The sequence below is a fragment of the Vipera berus genome, assembly GCF_964194415.1.
Source record: "Vipera berus genome assembly, chromosome: 3".
NCBI classification, from domain to species: domain Eukaryota; kingdom Metazoa; phylum Chordata; class Lepidosauria; order Squamata; family Viperidae; genus Vipera; species Vipera berus.
This window is the reverse complement of record NC_138204.1, coordinates 31,249,413-31,270,034: the sequence shown is the minus strand read 5'-3', so window position 1 is coordinate 31,270,034 and position 20,622 is coordinate 31,249,413. Positions and strand designations below refer to the sequence as shown.

General features: G+C 36.7%; 1 protein-coding gene across 4 annotated transcripts; it reads right to left on the bottom strand.

The window, feature by feature from the left end:
* Positions 1-354: 354 nt before the first annotated feature.
* On the bottom strand, positions 355-19,356 carry EIF2S2 (eukaryotic translation initiation factor 2 subunit beta). Of its 4 annotated transcripts, none has more exons than XM_081324921.1 (10): positions 19,170-19,356; positions 14,920-15,100; positions 11,672-11,775; positions 11,202-11,334; positions 9,945-10,045; positions 9,419-9,567; positions 7,280-7,336; positions 5,359-5,444; positions 2,464-4,155; positions 355-1,365 (listed from the first exon to the last, which is right to left on the bottom strand). In XM_081324921.1, exons 1-9 carry the CDS (start codon positions 19,182-19,184, stop codon positions 3,980-3,982), a joined length of 1,002 nt encoding a protein of 333 aa, XP_081181047.1. In that variant the 5' UTR covers positions 19,185-19,356; the 3' UTR covers positions 355-1,365; positions 2,464-3,979. The 4 variants fall into 4 exon arrangements, with proteins under 4 accessions (XP_081181047.1, XP_081181048.1, XP_081181049.1 ...); XM_081324923.1 differs by lacking the exon at positions 355-1,365 and adding an exon at positions 4,510-4,629 and having other exon boundaries at positions 3,981-4,155; XM_081324924.1 differs by lacking the exon at positions 355-1,365 and adding an exon at positions 4,555-4,629 and having other exon boundaries at positions 4,107-4,155.
* Between the last annotated feature and the right edge of the window lie 1,266 nt (positions 19,357-20,622).

Below are 20,622 nucleotides of genomic sequence, written 5' to 3'. Positions count from 1 at the left end.
GACCTGTGTGTGTTCTGCTCCATATTTCCACTCAGTAATGAGGCATCGAAGGCAAAATCGTATGGGAAGACTTGTGTCAGATGGAAAATGTCAAGACTAGCTCAAGACAAACATAAGGTATCTGCAATGGAATGGAGACAATGGAGATGATGTATCCTCATGAATATGACTTTTAAGAATGCTTTGTGAAGCATTTTAGTTATTAATTTTATATGCTCACGCTTCAAGGGAATTCTGGTCAGCTTATAATGGGAGTAAGGGAGGCATGCTGGTAACACGGCCAGATCTGAAGACGAGCTCATCGGTGGCAATAAATCTATCTACAGTCTATCCAAAGAACAGAAAGATAAAAGCTCAGTTTTGAGAAAATTTTATTGTAAAACAAAAAAAAGTACCAGCTTCTTAGGAAATAGCAGATATTTAAATGCTTAGAATAGAGGTAGATTCATTTTTTTTAAAAGGCTGCTTTAGACTCAAACACTTCACTGTTGTATTGTAGTTACTTGAAGCACCAACTAACTATATCTTACAACTATAAACGATTATCCTGGCCTTCAGAATGTTACAAGTGCCAGAATAAAAGGTGAGTCAAAATGTTTAGCAGGCAGGAACCCATAAAGTAGCTTTGTTGCTTCACATTTAAGTATAACATTCCATGACTAGATTTGCTAATGTGCCCACAGAATCCTGCAATATACACTTTTTCTCATTTTTCAAATGAATGACAGTGAAAAAAATTAGTTGCTTCTCCAATACGTAGATATTAAATGCTATGGTATTTTAAACTTTAAACCATACTTTACTTGTGTTAACAAAACTAGTATTTAGGACCAAGACCCAAAGAGTGTATTTTTGAATTTCCTTGTCCTTATCTGAATTCAGAAATTGAGAACACAATGCTTACCTTACACACAAGGTAATCTTGAATCAAAGCTTTTTTTGCCTTTACCGTATTAATTCCCTGAAATGATAGTATTTGGAGCACCATAGCTGCTGGTGAATTTTCCCAACTAATGACAGGTGGCAAACACTACAGGAGTTAAGTATTATAGGTCAACTAAGATTAACATAGCTCAAAATTATCTGACAATTTTCCACTCATACACCGACTGGACCCAAAAGTGCTAGTTATCACCTTTAAAGCCCTTCATGGCTTGAGCTGGGTTACCTAAAGGATAAACTTCCCCCAGTTGTTTCTACATGTCCAATTCGGTCAGGCAGGTTGAACCTATAACAGGTATACCAAGGATTGTCAGCTGGCAGGGACCAGGAGACTTGCCTTTTCTGCTACAGCCCCTGCCATCTGGAACATTCTCTTCAGAGATGAGGATGACCCGTTGACCTTTTGTGCCTGGATCTGGGCCCCTGGAAATGTTAAGGGACGCATTTTTTAGCTATATTAATATCCATGCCAATAGTTTTACTCTGCGTTTGTATATATTTTGTGTGTGTGTGCGTGTGTGTATACACACACACACACACACACACACATACACACACTTTGCTTCAACGAAGTTTGCACATTATGAACTTTCAAACAATCCTAAAAAGTGTTTTATCCAGGCTTCAAATAATACTGGTGAACAATAAGAAAGAGCAGGTATAACTAATGCTGGTTAAGTCTGCAAAAGCATCCTATGAAAACAACCACAATTTGGAAAATTATACAAGTCACTGATCCTGACTTTATTCAATTTATAAGGTACATCCAACATTCATTACAGCTCAGATTCTATTTAAGTCATTAAAAAAAGACCAACTTTAGACTTTTCTATTCTCAAAAAACCTTTGCAGAAAATATAAAAATTAATTTCCTGGCAAACTCAGTTGCATGTCAATTTACATACAAATTACAATTCCAAAACAAAGATTCTAGATTCAACTTCAATTAAAGTATCACACCCATTAACCAAATACCTTTCAATATTAATAACAAGGGTTATGAGAAGATAAGTCAGAAATCTTGAAACAGTAGTGAAAAGGCACTCTTCCTTAAACTTGGCAAATGTTTTAGTGTTTTAAATTCAAAAGCATCACATTTTTTAAAATCTCCAAGCAAGCAAAGAAATGTAGTATCCTGCTGGATTGTATTGAAGTATTATGTAATCCAGCCCAATTTGCCTCATTGGATAACTGAGGAATTTTAAACACAGCATATGAGGCAAAATTCCTGTCCAGTTGACCCTGGTGAGGTCATGCAATTGTCATAAAAACTGCCTGCTCAATGGGTTTAACTTTAAACATCAATTTGGCAGTCTGCATCATATTTGGTAGTGATGAATACTATGTACTATGAATATACTTTTCTTCCCTCTTTCAAATTCACTGGCTCATTCCATATTCTATAATTCTTTAGACACATACACAGTATTTGCAAATAATCATAGGTATTAATTTTATTGCAATCTCTAATTTTTCATGTCTTCTTCACAGAAGGAAAGTAATTTTTACACATATACCTACCACATCAAGATTCATTTTTAGTATTCACCAGGTAAATCCTCATTCCATACATTAAGTATTTAAACAGCTTATATGGCCACCTATTTTGCATCCGCAATTCTGGGCAGCTAACAGAAAAAATTAAAAAACAAATTATGATTTTACTTATTCCTTACATCGCCTATACTTTGTGGGGGGGAAATAGTATTTGCCATTTAAATTCCAATTTATCCAATGCAGACACATGCTTGTATGAGCCCTTTTGTTTATATCTTGTGTCACCATCAAATCTGTTAAGCATCAGCCCCAATAAAGATTATCTTCATAATACTTAATTGCAAAAGATGTCCACTTATTTCTATTCCCACATCCTTGGTCAGAAATCCCAAATCCTAAGGCCACAGGTCCCTGTAGTCCATTACTGTACTAATTTATCCAAAGGCTCTTTTGAAAGATCCCAATGAATGCAACAACCTTCTTAAATAACTCTGCTTTAAGGCCTGAATAAACTGATAAAATGGATACCAACTACTATATAAAGACCACCAAGCTTTCTGATAGCTTAGTTTCTGGGTCAGCCCTGAAATTGGTGAATATTTGGATAGGAAGAACATACACTAGTTATCCTTTCCAAAAACTGAAAGTACAGTGCTGGGGGAAAAGATTTAAGATTATTTAAGTTTTAATAGCCACACTAACTTTTTCTAACTTGTTGTTTTCATTTAAATGGGTGATACATACATAATTCATTTTTACAATTTAAAGATTTAACTTTCTTAGTACAGTACTGAAAGCTAGCATTACAAAAACTCTAAATAGATAATGGCAATGATAATGTGCATTTACACTGCAGTGTTTTCCCAAACCTACATGCAATATGGCATCTTGATATGTTATATTTTAATAATTTTTATTAAGACCATCCTAATGCAGATTAAAGTGAACACCAAAATGCAAAGGAAAGCTGGCTACAGACAGCTAACCTAAACCCAATTAATACAAATCTCACATTTATCTGTGGGATTTGTCCCTTGTAACCAGATGATTAAATTCTTATATGCATGGAGATATTCAACAGGGAGAACCTATTTGTGATTTAATATTCTATGATATGTTCCATTACATTAATTCAACTGTACCCATTTGCTTTTACAATACACTTAATTAGAACAAATGTTTTTATAACACAATTGGCCATGACGCTTGCATGTATTCATACTATTGTTAACAGAGAAACCAAAAAATTCAAATGAAAGAGTCACTGTTATAATAACTTTAATTTCTCTTGCATTTTACAGAATTCTATGAACAGATTAAAAAGCACCTCCTTTCTCATCACTTGACAGTTGGTAAAATATTCAGTTAGCAAATGTCAACAGCTTGAGGATCTGATCTCGCAAGAATCTCACAGACCAACCCAAAGCAAAGCAGCTTTTACTATCTTGTTTTTAATACATCGGAAATCCACTCAGGTTGTAAGCCTGTCCAGCCATTTGCACCCAGATCACTTCGCAAAAATTCAGGGTCATCCAGCCAACTAGTTAGCTTTGGCACGGAGCTGCGCTCTCTTGCCTGTGACAGCCTGGAAACCAGTTTTAATGCTGGCAACAGAACAGCGCGAATGGCAAGTCTCACACTGCAAAAAATATAATCTGGTGTCCTTCTGCAAGATTGTGTCTGGTGACCGACATGTATGACAGGTGACATATTCCTCTGTGGGAACAATTGAAGAAGTTATATTAGCAATAAGAAACAAACAAACATTTTCATCCACTATGCACTTATAATTTAAATAACCAGGTACGAGTAATTTCTGAATCCAACTGCAAACTAACTAGACCAGGGGTGTCAAACTGCCAGATGTGTCACACCAAACCCACACCCACCCCATTGGCGGCAATGGGGAAAAAGTTGTGATACATCGCGACATGTTATGTGATGTCACGAGTTTGACACCCGTGAACTAGACTATAAAACATAATTAGTAAAGAGAGTATTTATCTCTTTCATTGCAAGGTAGCACCCCTTAAAAATATACATTTTTTTCTGCCCATTTACTGCATGTACCTATTTATCACACAAAAGAAGCAGAATGTCTTGCAAGCAGCTTACAAGATGGGAGAATGACTTTTTGGCTTTGGCAGATTCAAAAGTCACAACTGCATTATCAGCCAACCTTTTTTCAATCTAACACAGAATTGTGAAAGGAAAGATCAATATGGCTCACTGTTAACATGTATCTGAACATATATTCAGGATCTAAAATCTAACCATTCTATTAGCTTTCTTCATTACTAAGTTTACATCACTGATCCATACTGTACAAAATAAGTAGTACCAAACAAAATAAGCATTCTAAATGATCCGCCAGACTTTCTTTTCAATGTCCCATTATTCAGTCCTCTGTACTGGAGATGTCTGAGATCCTTAATAGTATACCTTTATAATCTTTTAATAAGCAGCTGACAATAGAACATGGAAATAGCCACGTAACTTTAATACACTTCAATACAATTCAATTGTTACCTTATTTGTTTCCATGAGATAACAAAACATTTTGTTATCTCATGGGAAAAAAAATAGTGTTACATCAACTAAAACCGGAAAGAGTAATTTTTAGTATATAACCAAAAGACCAAGGATTTCTATTTTCCCATACAGACATGACTATCCAAATATTCAGTTATAATTGTTCTATATGCCTTCACCTCATTAAGCAAGTGATTCCATAAAATGACCCTTCTGGTTGAACTGTAGCACTTTTTTCTTTTTGACAACCAGCAAAAATATAGGTTTCAGAAAATTTTAATGAAATTACAAGGTGGCAATTTTAGCACTACTAATAGTTATGTAAGAAGCAAGATTAAACACTTTACATGAAACAAGTGTAAACCTGAAATGATAGAATACACTTACTGATATATCTTCTCAAGACATTTTCTATCTGTTTTTGTTGGAATCTTCCTTTGATTACAAGTTGGTTGTTGCCATCTATTGAACCACTAAATAAAGGTATTAAAATTAGAATCACATATTTTCAATGAAACAGAGGCTTCAGGGCTTCCAAAATGCTCACCACAGTATATGCAAATCTTTGTTCAAAGGCTCTCCATTTACTGCCATCTTTTATCAGATGTTCAAGCTAAACACATTCCTAAGGGTTGATGGGTTGCTAGGGCTACACAAAAATATAATGCCAGTTTAATGTAGTGGTTAAAGACACAAACCAGAAATTGGAAAAAACTTCTAGTCCTGCCCTGGGCATGAAGCCAGTTGGATGACTCTGTGCCAGTCATTCTCTCATAGCCCTAGGAAGCAGGCAATGGCAAACTACTTACAAAGATATGGCCACAAAAACTGCAAGGACTTGCCCAGGAGTCAAGACTGACTTGAAGAGCATGCATACACAAACACACAAATGTTAATATACCCGGCACATCCTGTAGCTTTTGTGGAAATACAACAGCTATTTTCTTTTAAATGCTTATGTGAGGGAGGCTATGTTCTAAAACAGCTAAAAGAAAATTTTGTAGACATGTGCTACCTTCTAGGGAAAAATAACACAACAGAAGAAACAGTATTCTGAGGACAGCATCAATAATAAGAGAATATATGCAACATTTGTGTATCTTTCTTATCCACACATTGTAGGCTGAAATGAGAATGGAGATCAGTAATGCTACTGTAGTAGAAGGTTGTTGACTGATAATTAAAAGTGTACAAAATATTTGAAGGTTAGAAGTGGTATTCAAGTTAATCTGGTTTCCTGATCAGAAAGCTTCTATAACTTGTAAGTTAAAGCAAAGATCTTTTTTCTTTAAACTTTTCCCTCAGGCCACATCACAAGGAATGGTTATACTTTTCAAGTTTGAATACATATTATATACACATGTATGTTTATCAGTATTGTGTATGGAAATATTTTGCATATGTAGAAAGATACAAGTTCAAGTCATAATTCCTTATTATTTTGAACTTCTTGATCACAGACTCCTATTACACATACACACACCAACATTAAATAGTCAGCCTTTACTTGACCACAACTAATCCTATACTGCAAAAAAGACATTAATAAATAGTAGGCTCTAGAAGGACATTGTCTATGCCAGACGTCAGCTAAAGTGAACCTGTAGAGCAGAGAGTGGGAACCAGAACTTTTTAAGGTGGTGTGAGAAAAACCTAGAGCAGGAATTGTATTTGACTTTTGTATGCAATCACTTTATGTGATGAATTTTAACTTTACATGGACAAAGGTAACTGATTCTTTGGCGTATTCCTTTCTCTTGTGAAATTTGACTATGTCAGCATTTAAATATGGGGACTCTAATGTGCAAATAGCTATATGAAGGGAAGCTGTTGAAAAAAAATCAATTTCCTAAAGTTCAATATTTTTTTAAAGCACAGCATATCAGAAATAGGTATTTCTAATATAAAGGCCTCCTTTAGATTTCCACCCTTGAAAATTTGGTGTATGTAGATAAGCATGTGGAAAAGAAACTTCTTGTCAAGAATTCATCAAAGCAGTAGCACTAAATCTTTAGGAAGGCACAGTTGCTTTGACAGGTGGCACTTGGCTGAAACAAAAATTCCATCTGAATTTGCATAGCTTTATTAAAAATACAAAAAGTACAAATTGTACATTAAATTCTATAACATTATATAATCATTGAAACACTAGTGACTTAAACCATTTTTACTTACATCAACAGTTATTTTTGAAACAGTCAACTTACTGAAGAGATGTCATAATCTTTGTAGAGAGGCTACTATTAAAAGTTCAGAAATATTCATGAAGAATAAATATCACAAAAAAGACTAAGTTTGAAGTACTTACCTTGTACCCAATTCTGCCAGCAAAAAAGCCAGGAGATGTTTAGGTTGACGATGTAATCTAAAAGAAAGGAAGTTTATCTAGTTACCAAAATAAGAAGTACTTAGCATACTTACATCTCTTTTATTATTATACTGCAGCATCTGGCCTGTGCAATGCCAATACAAATAGTTGAAATTCATTTTTTAACAGAGCTAATGCCTTTTTAGGATATTTGAAGAAGATAAAATAGGAGTCAATGAAAAGGAATTAACATGCCACCACATAAGATAGTAACTTCCAAGGGGAATATAATATTAAATTTGTTCATAAACTGAGACAGCAAAATGACACACTTATCTAATATCAGATATGGCAATGTAACGTAAGTTACAATAGCACATTTTGTTTATCTAAAGAAAATTGTTTGCAGTGAAGTTTCACATGAACACGATCAAAACTTTCAGTAAATGATTTACACAACAATGAGCCAGAACTGAATTGTCTGGGGCTTTAAATGTTTGAAATGTCATCTCAAGAAACTAAGTAGTTTACAAATTACAATGAATAGATTTCTATCTCAGAATAAGCCAAACCCAAACACTTCATGCCAGTACCATTACAAGTATTCTATGAAAACATCCAGCTATTCTAAACAGTGGTCATGGTCACTATTGTCAGAAATTGTGATAGCCATTAAGCACATGATCACCTCACTTAGAACCCTTCACCCCTGCTCTGTCTGATGCAATTGTTAAATGAATGCACAGGTTATTAAACTGAAGATAGGGGAAGCCCTGGGAAGCCTAGTGCAATTCATGCCCCAGGTCCCTCGAGGTTTCTCCTCATCCCAAGGCAACCCATGTTCTGCTTTCCGTCCCTTGAGGTCCCAACAGGCCTTGGGCCTACTTCCCAACCTACCAGGCCCCACACCTTCCTCCTCACCCCACGTCACCTGTCATGCACATACCTTTCGAAGATCTCTGGCGTTCGGATTGGGAAAGCAAAGCAAGTCTGTTGCTGGAGCACAAAATCCTGGGAGCAGCCATTTTTCTGAGTAGCCACAATTCAATGTGACCACTTAGAAAATGGCAGCTGCTTCCGGATCATGATATGCAGACAACGAACCGACTTGCTATGCTTCCTTAACCCAAGTTCCACAGCATGGATAGACAAAACATGGCAAAAACACTACCCAGCTCATGTTAGGGGAGCATAGCAAGCCACTTCATTACTGGGTCACAGGGGGTGCAATCCCAAAAGAAGCCATTCTCTGAGAGACCACAATTGAATCTGGAAAGTGGGAGCGTCTTTCAGGATCATGCCACATGGTCCAGTAATGGAGTGGTCTGTCCTCCTTCTTTAATCAAGTTCAAGAGGTCTTTGAAAAGTAAGTGAGGAGGAAGGTGTCCAGCCAAATAGTGTGCTAGGCTTGTGGGGACCAGTGAGGGAATGGGGACACTGCAGCAGGCACAACTTTGGGATGAAGTTGTAAGTAGATTTTGGCAAATCCATCATAAGTCAAGGACTACTTATATAAAAATATTTATAAATATATATATAAAAACATTACAATCCGTACATATAAATTTATTTCAAAATAATCCAATGCGCTTATGTACTTTGCTGAATTCACTATGCAAGCATTTAACTAAATGTTTGTATGCAAGCTAGCCTCAATTCCAATCTCATTATATCTTACAGTCCCAAGTTTTAGGTGTTCAGACTAGGTCTGAAGGAAAACTGTAAGCATGTAGGTAATAAAACACCTAAGGAATCAATATTTCCTGGTGACTATTGTTTTATATTAGTTTATTAATATTCTGCTTAATTAATCACTACTCTGGTGGTTCTAAAACACTTCCAAATATTAGCCCAACCTCACTAAGAATTTCCCTAGCACAAATGAACAGCAATTTCACAAAAGCTGATAAAGCATATTCACTTCATTAAATTGGTTAAAAAGAATTCCCAGTTAACCATCTAATGAATCAGGTACACTTGCCACAGTCGTTTCAGAATGATACTATCTATCCTTGAGATGAATTAACTGCTGTTTGGTCTATGTAAACTCAGTTTATAACTGAACAATACTGATAACACAATTCCATGACCCCGACTTTTACTAATTCCTGTCCCAAATTGCAATATAACCAAACTTACAGTTTACAGATATCTGTGAAGTTAACAAATGATGTTTTCTTTGTTCCTACTCTTACAACCTGGGGAGGTTTCATAACAAATTTTCTTTTTTCACCAGCTACCATATCAGGATTTTTTTCCCTCATAATGTTAAATACACGATTCAGCAACTGCAGGGATAAAGAAAAGAATATAAAAAATCAATTAATACTGATGATTAATTGACACAAATAGTAATACTAATACAATCATGTTTTATTGAATTTATTTACCTGGGGAAAAAGCACATTTTCTCTGAATAGTAAGATTTCAAAAAAAGTTCACCTTCTCTACAAAATGCTTTATTTATTTAAAATATGTATGTTCATTATTCTACTCATTATTCCATAATCTTGAGGCAGAATAAAAAAATTCAATCTAAGATAATAACAAAGCTTTAGTTCTCTTCATTTTGGTATAAATCCAAACTCAGTTTATATTATGCTCCCCAGACATTATAATAAAAGACCAATAGATGAATTAGTTAAAAGGTGTGAAAAGTATTTACCTCATCATATGTGTAATCCCTTTCTGAGCCTGCCCATGCAGGTCCTGACTGAGAGCTAAAAGAGATTCCATCATCTTTTTTGCTGTCATCATCCTCCAATGCTGCAGAATTACAAATATCATTTCAGACCCCATCAATTTCCATTCCACAATGTGCACAGAATATTTTTATGTGACATGTACAAATATATTTTTCAGCCAGAACCTTCTACATTAGACCCTTTGCTAAATGAGGAGATACTAGGGGGAAAGGGAAAGTTAATCCAAATAGTATTAAGAATAAGGTGAGGCATAGCATTTGGAAAGACAAATTTATTTTTCCTCTTTCCACAGAAGTGGAATTTCAATAATGCTAGAATAGGGGTGTCAAACTGTCAGTCCGTGGGCCGGATGCATCATGCTGAAACCGCACCCATCCCATTGCCAACAATGGAGAAAAAGTCACAATACATTGTGACACGTCACATGACGTTGCAAGTTTGACACTCCTGTTCTAGCTAGGTTTCCAAAAAAGTTCAAATAGAAAATTTCCCTATCCTTTATCAAATGAAATTTAATACGTATTTGAATTTAAGAATGTACTTTTGTTTCTTATTTAGTTGGTGGTGCCCACTGTGTCTGAATGAGTACACAGGTATGAGATCTGAGCTTTTCAAAAATATAAGTTGATTACAACTATGAAACTGAGGATTAGTAACATATATTGTGTGCTGATTTACAATGCTATTTAAGGTGTTTTTGAAAATGGAAATCCATAAATCAGATTTATTGGAATACCCATATTGAATTATGTTGCTCTAAAACTGTCCCCACACCTTTCAAATATTTTCAAGAATTATCTTTGATTTTGAAAAGGCAAATAGGAGAGACATGACGATCAGGACCAAAGAGAACAAGGAGTGAAAGTGGCTGCATAGAGCTAGAAATTAAGAGAGGTTAGCGTCTCATTGAAGCACTCAGTTATTGAACTCACATCTTCTCCTTTGCCCTCTGAAATTAAAATAGCTGTGGCTAATGGCAATGTAGAAGACACTGTTGCACCCTGTACAATAAAATCAGTGTAGATGGTCAATGTTATATTGGACAGTTACACTACAAAACTTTCTCTACACCACTGCAGCATTTGACTGAATGCTAATAGCTACAATAGCTTGTCTTCCGCCCTGCTTATCAGATTAAAATATAGCTACACTTTGGGTACCAACCTTCAATGTTACCAACTTTGACCAATAGCAATAGACACTACTAAAAAAGTTACCTTCATCTTTATCTAATACTTCATCCTCATCTGTAAACTTTGCCGTCTTTCTTTTCTTCTTCTTTCCTAACATGATATCAAGGTCATCTTCTGGTTCTACTGTTTCTTGCACATCACCTTCAATTTTTAGGTCCTTGAAAACAATTGGGAGGCCAGGGAAGGAGAGCAAGATAAACATCATTTAATGATACAAGCACCAAGCATAATGTACAATAATTCAAAATATGCATCTCTGTTGATCATGACAATAATCAACTAATTCAAACAGAGGTCACCTACAAAGCAAAAGTCTAGGGGATTAAAACGTCTTTGATATAATTTGGGTTTTTTAGATAATATACAGTAACAGGTTTCTTCCTCTCTTAAGGAGAGCACAGTATAGACAGTTATTTTGGGGATGAGGGGGAACCTAAATCTTAAGTTAGTAAGATGATGAAAGAAACGTGACCTTTAACCCTATCTCAACTTACCTTCAGTCCCTCTTCAGCTTCATCAATATCAAATATCTTTTTTGTTTTTTTCTTCTTTTTCTTCTGATTAAAGAAGGTTAAGTCATCTAAATCATTTGATGCATCTGAAATTGAAAGGCAGCACATTACTAACATTTGGATTACTTAATGATTTGAGTATGGAAGAAACATGCCTGAATATATTTATCAAGAAATTTAAGCGACTTCCGCTGGCGGCGCGGCGCCGAAGACAGCCTCCCCTGGCTGCCCGCGGCTCAGCTGTTTGTTTTTTCGCCCGAAACAGCGCCGATCAGCTGTTCGGGCGAAATTGAAGCCCCCTCCTCGGGAGAAGAGGAGGGGGTGAGGCCCCAGGTAGGGGTAGAGTTCTCCGAGGCCGCCTGAGCTTTGAGCTTGGGCGGCTGAAGGATCGAACTCCCCCGAAGCCTGGGTTGCTCCCAGCTGGCCGTCGTCTCTGCTCCGAACTTCCTGGAGCAGAGCCAGGCGTCTGCGAACCATCCCTGCCTGAAGAAAGGACTATGATTTAAAGGAGCAGGCAGAGCGGTACAAGAGGAAAAGGTGAAGAGATGAAGAGGATTATTTTATTTTACTCTCAAGCTTGATGGACTATGCTTAAAACTTAAAGTGAAAGTGCGTCACAATTGTAAGTAAAAGATGGCGGCTAAACCTCCCCCTAGAACTTTTCGGAGTGCTGGAAATTCTCCGGTGCAACAACAATCATTACTGCAGGCGTTGCATTCTCCTGATGTATTGACATCGAAGGATCTTGAAAAACATACCCAGTTAATTTTGGAGTCAATGGGTGTTAAATTTGCACAGATGGAGGAGAAATTGGAGAAATTGGAGCAGAGAATGGAAGAAAGGATGGAGCAGAAACTTAGAGAGATGAAGGTAGACATTTTGTCCTCAGTGCATAAAGTAGCTAAATGTGTGGAGGTGCTGGATGATCAAGTGGAAGACTTGACTCAAAAGAATGTTATATTAGAAGCAAAAGTATTGGAAATTGAAGATTTAAAAGACAAAATGGATAGCGAACAGAGTTTGGCTCAATTTTACCAGATGCAGTTTGCTGTTAGAATTAGAGGCCTAAAAGAGAATATTAAGGAAGATTTAAAGCAGCTGGTTTCTGAGGCTTTTGAGGGGGTATTGAACCATCCAGCATCTGAAATAAAACAAGGCATGGACAAAGTGTTTCGTGTGAATTCCTGGATTGCTAAGCAGAGTAAGTTGCCTAGAGATGTGGTGGTTTATTTTGTAAAAAGGGAAATTAGAGATGAAGTTATACAAGCTGCCTATGATACTAAAGTTGTGATTGCTGGTCAAGAAGTTTTGGTTCTAAAAGAAATTCCTCCAAAGATTTTAAAGAGAAGGAAGGACTTTATATTTCTTGTGCAAGAGCTCAAGCAAAGAGATATAAGGTTCAGATGGGAGATCCCAGCTGGGTTGAGCTTCATGTATGATGGCAAAAGGTACTGTTTGGGTACTGTGAAGCAAGCGCATGATTTTTACAACAATGTTTTAAAAGCAACCCCATCAACACTTCTGGAAGCTGCAGAGGGATCTGGAGAAGGAGAACATCAAGAGGATGAAGATGGACAGATAGACGAGAAGGGTACAGGAGGAGATCAAGCTGCAACTCTTTTGGATGATCCTAGAGAACAGAGGGTGACGCGTGCTGCCTTAAAACGCTCAAAAAAGATTAAAAAATAAGACCAGTAGAAATCTATGGAACTTCCACAATATACTTATAGTCAAGTGGTAGCTGTGTTTTTAAGAGTTTTGGGATGATATCTATGGTAACAGAATGTTCAATTTGGAATTAATGGACAATTTACTACAGAGGAAGAGGAAGAAAATTTTGTGGGTTAATGCGGGTTGATTTGTGTAAGAACTATCTATTATAGCCTATTTTGGCTAGAGAGGTTAATAGGGATAGGTGCTTGTGATGTGTAAGTGAGAATATGTCTAGGTAATAGTGAATTGTGGAAGAACATAGATGGGAATGATGCTAGTTTTCTTTTATTTTAGTTCTTTATACATATTTAGTATTGTTAAGGATTGGTTTACTCTATATAAGCTAGAGAGTGATGGATTTTAGAGTTTATAATTGTTAGTATATGATTGTTTATGATTGCTTTTTAGATATATACCTTGTATTTTGCTCTGGGAAGTCGGGGGGGGGAGGGGGGGAGGAGGGGAAGTAGAGGGGTGGGAGGCAGGGGAGGGAGGAGGGGGAGGGAGAGGGGGAGGGGGGGAGATAGGGGGGAGGTAGGGAGGGGAGGAGGGAGGGGGAAGGGGGGTTTTTCAAAGGAAAATTGTATTTTAAAACTTTTCAATAAAAAAAAAAAAAAAAAAAAGAAATTTAAGCAAACTTGTTACAATGAAGTCAGACAACTTCAATAATAAAATGAGAAAAATAAAAAACTAATTTAGACTATTTCAATCATGTATAAAACATTGATTTAGACTTTTACACATTATATCCAGTAGATCTTGATAACTCAGGGTGTAATAACTGAGAATCAAGCTATAAGAATTAGTTCCCAGACATGATAGTCTATATTTTTTCAGGATGCTTACCACAAAATCTTTGCATTTACAATATTTACTTCAATGCCTCCTTAACAGTAATAAGTCAAAGGAAAACGTAACTATTGCAACCCAGACAATAACATAAAAATAATTATTTTTATTTATTAAATGTATATGCCATCCATCTTCAACTTAATTTCTCATGAAAATTTCTCATGAAATACAAAAATGTAAATAAGAGTCCAATTCTAAAATGTTAACAGTTGGCTGATTCATAGTAATGGACGAAAGAACTTAGCTGGCAATCTGTTTAATAATTATATATATGAAACAAAGCAAACCATCAAATTACAGCTGTAAGATACGTGTGCTTCAGCCTTTATATTTCAGGATATTTGGAGACATACAATGCAATACCGTAAGTCAGTTGTTTTTTAAATGACCATCCATCCTCTCCCTGAAAGTCAAACCAACAGTACAAAATTCTCTAATTTCTATCTTCCATGAGTAATGGTAAGAGAGCAACATGTTCATGTTTACAGCCAACCAGTGAGCAAAGTCTAAATGCATTTTTCAAACATTTTATTAAGCATTCTGCTGCTTAACGTATGGACTTCTTTGGAAAGCTTTAAAAGAGCACAAATTAAATGTCACACCTTTATAAACATATTTTCTTGAGAAAAATAAAAAAGAAACAGAAAACTAGATTTCTAGTTTACCTTTCTTTCTGCTGTCCTCTTCATCAGCTTCTATATCTTTGTCTTCTGGAGGTTCTGGCTCTACTTCTTTTGTTTCTAATAGTTGTGTCTCTTCTGTTTGTGCGTCACCACCTTCTTCATCAAGCATAAAAGGCTTCTTTTTCTTCTTCTTCTTTTTGCTCATAGTAGGATCGAAAATCATCTGCAAGAAACAACAGTATTTTCTTAACACAAATTTACAACATAAAAATATCCTCTGATTTGTAAGTACATATAAATATAAACATTTATTAAATTATCAAACACAATGTAATAGAAAGTTTATCAAATTAAAATCTCTACAAAGCTATATAGCGTTCATTAGGAAATAACTAAAAACTTAATATGGGTAAAACAGAACAAGAAGAATCTGATATTATGGACGATTTCCCTTACCAAACTTATTCTGGACAGTACTCCAAAAATTCAGGTCAAATGTTGATGGCAACCCAAGTCTTGTGCATTTTAGCTAAAAACTGTAATCTGCATATTTATTTTACAGTAATTACACTGAAGAGGCATTTTCTGCTAGAAAAATATATTTCTGACAAACCAATCTAGATCAATTTTTCAGAGACCCATACAGATAAAAGTTTTGCTTATGAATATCATAATCTAAACTATTACAAGTTTAATTATAGTGCTTTACATCTGAGAGTAATAGTAGTATAATGAAATCACATCATACTAACTGGTTATACAGGACTTTTAAAAGTAATCATTCCTTAAAAGGCATCTCCAAACATACATATTAATTTATATTTAAAGACAAGAAACCCTGTCTCTGAATGCATTTAATATGAGAAACTAGTTATATTCTTTTTTGTAGAGAACAGAAACCAAAGACTGTATCTGAAATATCAGTTAAATAGTAGTTCATTAAATTCCTTCCACTTTAATTGTCCACTTAATGCAGAAATAGGAACTTGTCCAAAATCAAGGGGCATACCGTGTTTCCCCAAAAAATAAGACCTGGTCTTTTTTTGCCTCCAAGAGATACCAGGTCTTATTTTGGGGGAGGGGGGTTTCCCACTCACCTTGCAGCGGCAGAACTGATGGCCCCACCAAGGCAGCCCACTTCTGCAGCTGAAGGAGCAGCTTCATTCTGCAGCTGAGAATGGAGCTCCAGTCTGCATTTCACAGTCAGAAAGGCCTCTGCAGCCGAGAACCAAGCTAAAGATTGAATCCATAGCTCAAATCTCAGCTGCGAAGGCCTTCCGGAAAGGCCTCCGACTGCGAAATGCAGGCTGGATGGAGCTCCATTCTCAGCTGCAGAATGAAGCTGCTCCTTTGGCCACAGAAGTAGTGGGCCAGCGAGGCAAGGCAAGTGTCGCTCCATGAGAAACCTGGCTGCAATGGTAAGCTCCACCCCTCCATCCCAGCTTGATTTTTACACCTTGCCCCCAAACTGGGGCTTCTTTTCAGGGTAGGTCTTACTTTCAGGGAAACATGGTAAATGTAATATTGAGAGAATTTGGCTGGATCTTTCAAAATGTCGGTCATGTTGATGCAGCTTTTTTCTCAGAAAGGAAACTGGAGGCTAGCACCCTCTTATATTCCAATCTTTTGATTTTTAAAATTAAAACAATTTGTTAAAAGGTAAGTAGATGATTAACCTAGTTAATATCAAATAGCCATAGACATCAGAATGAGTGTCCCTGATCTAATGTCTCTTTTATATCTATGTTAAAATATTACTATTGAAATATCTGCAGTTCTGAAGAGATATGTCTATATTTTTTCATCACACATAGATTAAACCTATCCTAATTATTTCAACAATGGTCATGACAGGAGAACAGATATCCAAAGAGCCAGTCAATAAATTGAGCTGCCTGAAATGTAGAACGGAGGAATTCTTCACATGTCCCAATGTTGTTTCCACTGATAGACTTTTTAAAGCAATTAAGAGGGCATGAAGGCTACAGGCAGGAAGAGAAAATACAAAATACCCATACATTAATTACCTTTGGCTGGTACAACACAACTACATTTTTGTGTAATGTAAAGTACTTTGCTATACCAAGATGAAATTACATTTCTTTTGGCTGGTGAGAAATTATTAAGCTGTATGAGGCCAATCTTTAGTACAATTCTAAAGTAGGAAACCAAATTTATACATTTTGGACTTATCATTCATATGCCATCAAGCATTTGTAAACAAAAAAAGAAAAAAAAACATGAGAAGTCTATTCCTGAATTCATAATATTTCAAATAAGATTGAGTTCATCATTATATGGAACACAGATCTATACTGACATTATTTATTTTATTTTATTTTTTATTTTAATTCCATTTATATCCCGCCCTTCTCCGAGGACTCAGGGCGGCTTACAAGCTTAGCAGTAGCCTTCATTCTGGCACAAACCACATCATTAAAAGACTTCAAAAATTAAACTAATAAATTTATAGCCATCTCAACTGCAACAGTAAAACTGATATTTTTCTATTATTAAATCATTTTTATGAAAACGGAAAAGTTCTAAATATTTGGAAATCTAGCTTGTTTTTCACCCTTCTGCAGCTAATGCTTCTTCATAATTATTCCTAAAAACATATTTTATATCTGTTTTCCAAGTACTGCACTAAAATCTTTTTGAGTCAAAAATTAGTGTTTCTACTAAAAAAGGGACCTTAAAAATGAATCATTCCATCAACTAAATTGATTCAGAAACCAATCATGCATAATTTCAGTAAATCAGTGTACTACAACTGGGAGTTGACAAAATGAACTGACAGCTCAATCATAGCTTATTCTAGGGGTTTGGAAGCAATTTAGAGGGTGGTCATTTTTATCTAATCAAACTTGCTTAGGCAAACCAACTGCCAAATTTCACTTTTGCTTTATGGGCATCGGCTTCAGTGGCAGTAGCAAAATTTGTGACGTACAGATTAAATTTTAATTATTAAAAGTAGTGTATTTATTTTTTGCCAAATCAAAATCTGAAATTATTAGCTCAATTCACAGCAAAGCATATGTTAATTTATCATTTTATGAAGTAGCAGTATCATAAAGTTTGACAACATCAGCTTTATAAATAATGTAGATGTCTATTCAAATGGATACTATATTCTAACCTATTACAAACTCATTCTGTATTGCCCAGAACTTCTCAAGGGCTAAAAAGATAAAACAATTTTCCCTCCCCAGAATTGGTCTCCCCGCTTAAGGATTGAAAATGTATATCCAAAAACAAGAGAAAATTGATTCACTGCTTAAAAGGAATATTTCAAAGGATCGTGACAAAGGCTTCCAAATATAAAATTCCTTTTGATTTTAAAATTAATCATTTTCACTGTAAATATGAAAGGCAAGCAAAAGCTGTCCCTGGTTTTTGCTCAGGTATCATCAGAGAACTTCTGGCGGAATAATAGGATTATTCTGCCCATGCAAAGTTCTAGGGAGCTCAAAATTATTCCATTATTAATTTAAATTTATTGGCCACCCAAGGCTAGTGGATTCACAAGTTCTTCTGGATATATTATGTGAGAGGTTTCTGATTCTCATTCTAGAGATTTGAAAAAAATATTCTAACAATTAACTCTGGAATAAAAAGAGAGAGACCCCAGAGTGCTAGCAAGCACAGGAATAAGCCTTCTATTGAATCTGAAAGCAGCGTTTCAGTGATTACAAAATTAAGATGTTTTTAATAAGACTCCAAATCGGGCCACTGGAGCAGCAAACTAATAGGGATCCTTTAAGACTGACACCTAAAACCAAAGATTTCCGAGCCACACTATACGCAAAAAAATAAACACAGGCCTGCCATTCAGAGGCATCATAGTAGTTTAAGACGCTCCTTCCATTCAAAGCACATTAGACGCATCCGCAACCACGTCCATCGTTTGTAAAACAGCGGCTTTTTTTTTTAACATACGAAACTTTCCTGCTTTCTCAAACCGCGTGAGGGAGGGGGTGGCGGGGGCGTTTGAAATTAACTCAGTTTGACGTAAGGCGGGAAGGGTGATCAAGGATGGCTTCCTTACTTCACAGGGTAGCAAAAAGAAAAAGCGGCCAAGGACAAAGGAGAAGTTCCTCAAAGCTGCTCAGGGAAAAACAGGCCTATCTGTATCACAGACCGGGAGAAGGGAGCTGCTTTTGCTGAGGGAAGCTAAATTCAACGGGCTCTGATCAGGGTGCGGACAGGCCTCAGGCCCGGCTCCTCACATGGCGGCGGCCACAGCCCCAGCCTCACGCCGCCCCCAGGCCTGGGCACGTCTCTGTCCTCACCTCGTCTCCCGACATGGCTACGGCTCTCCCTGACCGTCAAAGCAGAAACTTGGAAGCGCCCGTCTCGCGGGGGGGGGGGAGAAAAGACACGACACCGCCCGGGAAGTCAGTCGCCCCGACTCCTTTGCTCAGCCCGTCCGGCTCGCCTCGCCGCCGCGCTCAGCTCTTGCATCAGCAGCAGGAGGGAGGAGACAGAAAACAGCGCGTTTGTCCCGGATGAGAGCATGCGCCGCAGCCCTTCCGCAAAGGTTCTCGGGAACTGTAGTCTCACGTCTGCGCAAGCGCTACTGCAACGGAGACGAGTGAAATCCCGACAGCAACATGTGCAATTTTGCGGATGGGGAATTTGAGCTGGTGAGATCACAGGGGGAGGGGCGGGCTTGCTTGAGCACGTGCTCCTCCACAAAAGTGGAGTTCCTGACACTTACCATATTTACGCAAGGGTTGCGTAGTTCCCTCTTTCAGAGAAGACGGAAGTTGACTTGGGGGGGCTGCTAACTTTGTGGAAGGAGAGACACGCTATTGTTCCGTCCCTTTTGGGGAAAAAATTGCGCGACTTCTAGCTCTGCTTTTAATAAATCTACAGCTTTCTTCCTATTATTAAATTTAACATTGAGTTCATACCTGGTATTTGTGGAGAGTTTTAAAAGTTTGGAATCCAACAGGAACATTTGCTTACACTCCCTCCTAAAATAATAAAATTCTCCTTTGGATGGCTGTGCCTCCGGTGATTATAGTTATGTCTACGTTGGTTTCTTTTTAGTATAATTTTATTAAGAGTTTAATAAACATGAAAACTAAATTCCAGTATTTATAATGAAGAAATAACTTCCTTAGTTCCATAATTTTTGTAACGTTTAAAACCATGGGTTATAATTTCACTTTTTCTGTTTCATGCAAAGTCTGTAGGAGGTTTCTTGTCAGCAATAAACTTTAATAATGTCTTTTTTCTGATCAAAGATGTCAATCTGACCACTTCAACAAGTTCCATTACCTTCACTGTACATGCCTCCACTGTGGCTAATATTGAATGTTTCCATCTTTGTGCATGTCTTGATGCAGTTATAGAAAAACAGTTCCATGACTTGTTCCAACTGTTTATCAGCCAAAAGGAAAAGCTGATTTCAATTTTATATTAGTCTTTAAAATCATCTGAATTAGTATTTGTATTTGAGTCCATTTTTTTAGCTTTTTTGCACATCCACCAAACATGATAAAATGTCCCCTCTTGTTCACATTTCCAATACCCAGACCTTTGCTTTAAGGCCGACCATGATGGCTTTCCTACTTGTCACAGTCTAATTTTGGGGCATGCTTCACTGGCAAAATGGGCAGCAAATAAATTTAATAAATAAACAACCAGTTATGGATCTGATGCTGCCATGGTACCCATTTTCAGGCCAGTTGATTCGGCAAGTGATCTGCTACACACCCCTTAACGGATTGATTTTCA

What these genes read in the sequence shown, in the direction of transcription:
- EIF2S2 (XM_081324921.1), bottom strand. An exon ending in AAGCTGAAGAGGGACTGAAG is followed by an intron (nt 11,335 to 11,671) that starts GTAAGTTGAGAT and finishes ATTGTTTTCAAG; the next exon opens with GACCTAAAAATTGAAGGTGA. An exon ending in CTGGCAGAATTGGGTACAAG is followed by an intron (nt 5,445 to 7,279) that starts GTAAGTACTTCA and finishes ACCTTTATTTAG; the next exon opens with TGGTTCAATAGATGGCAACA.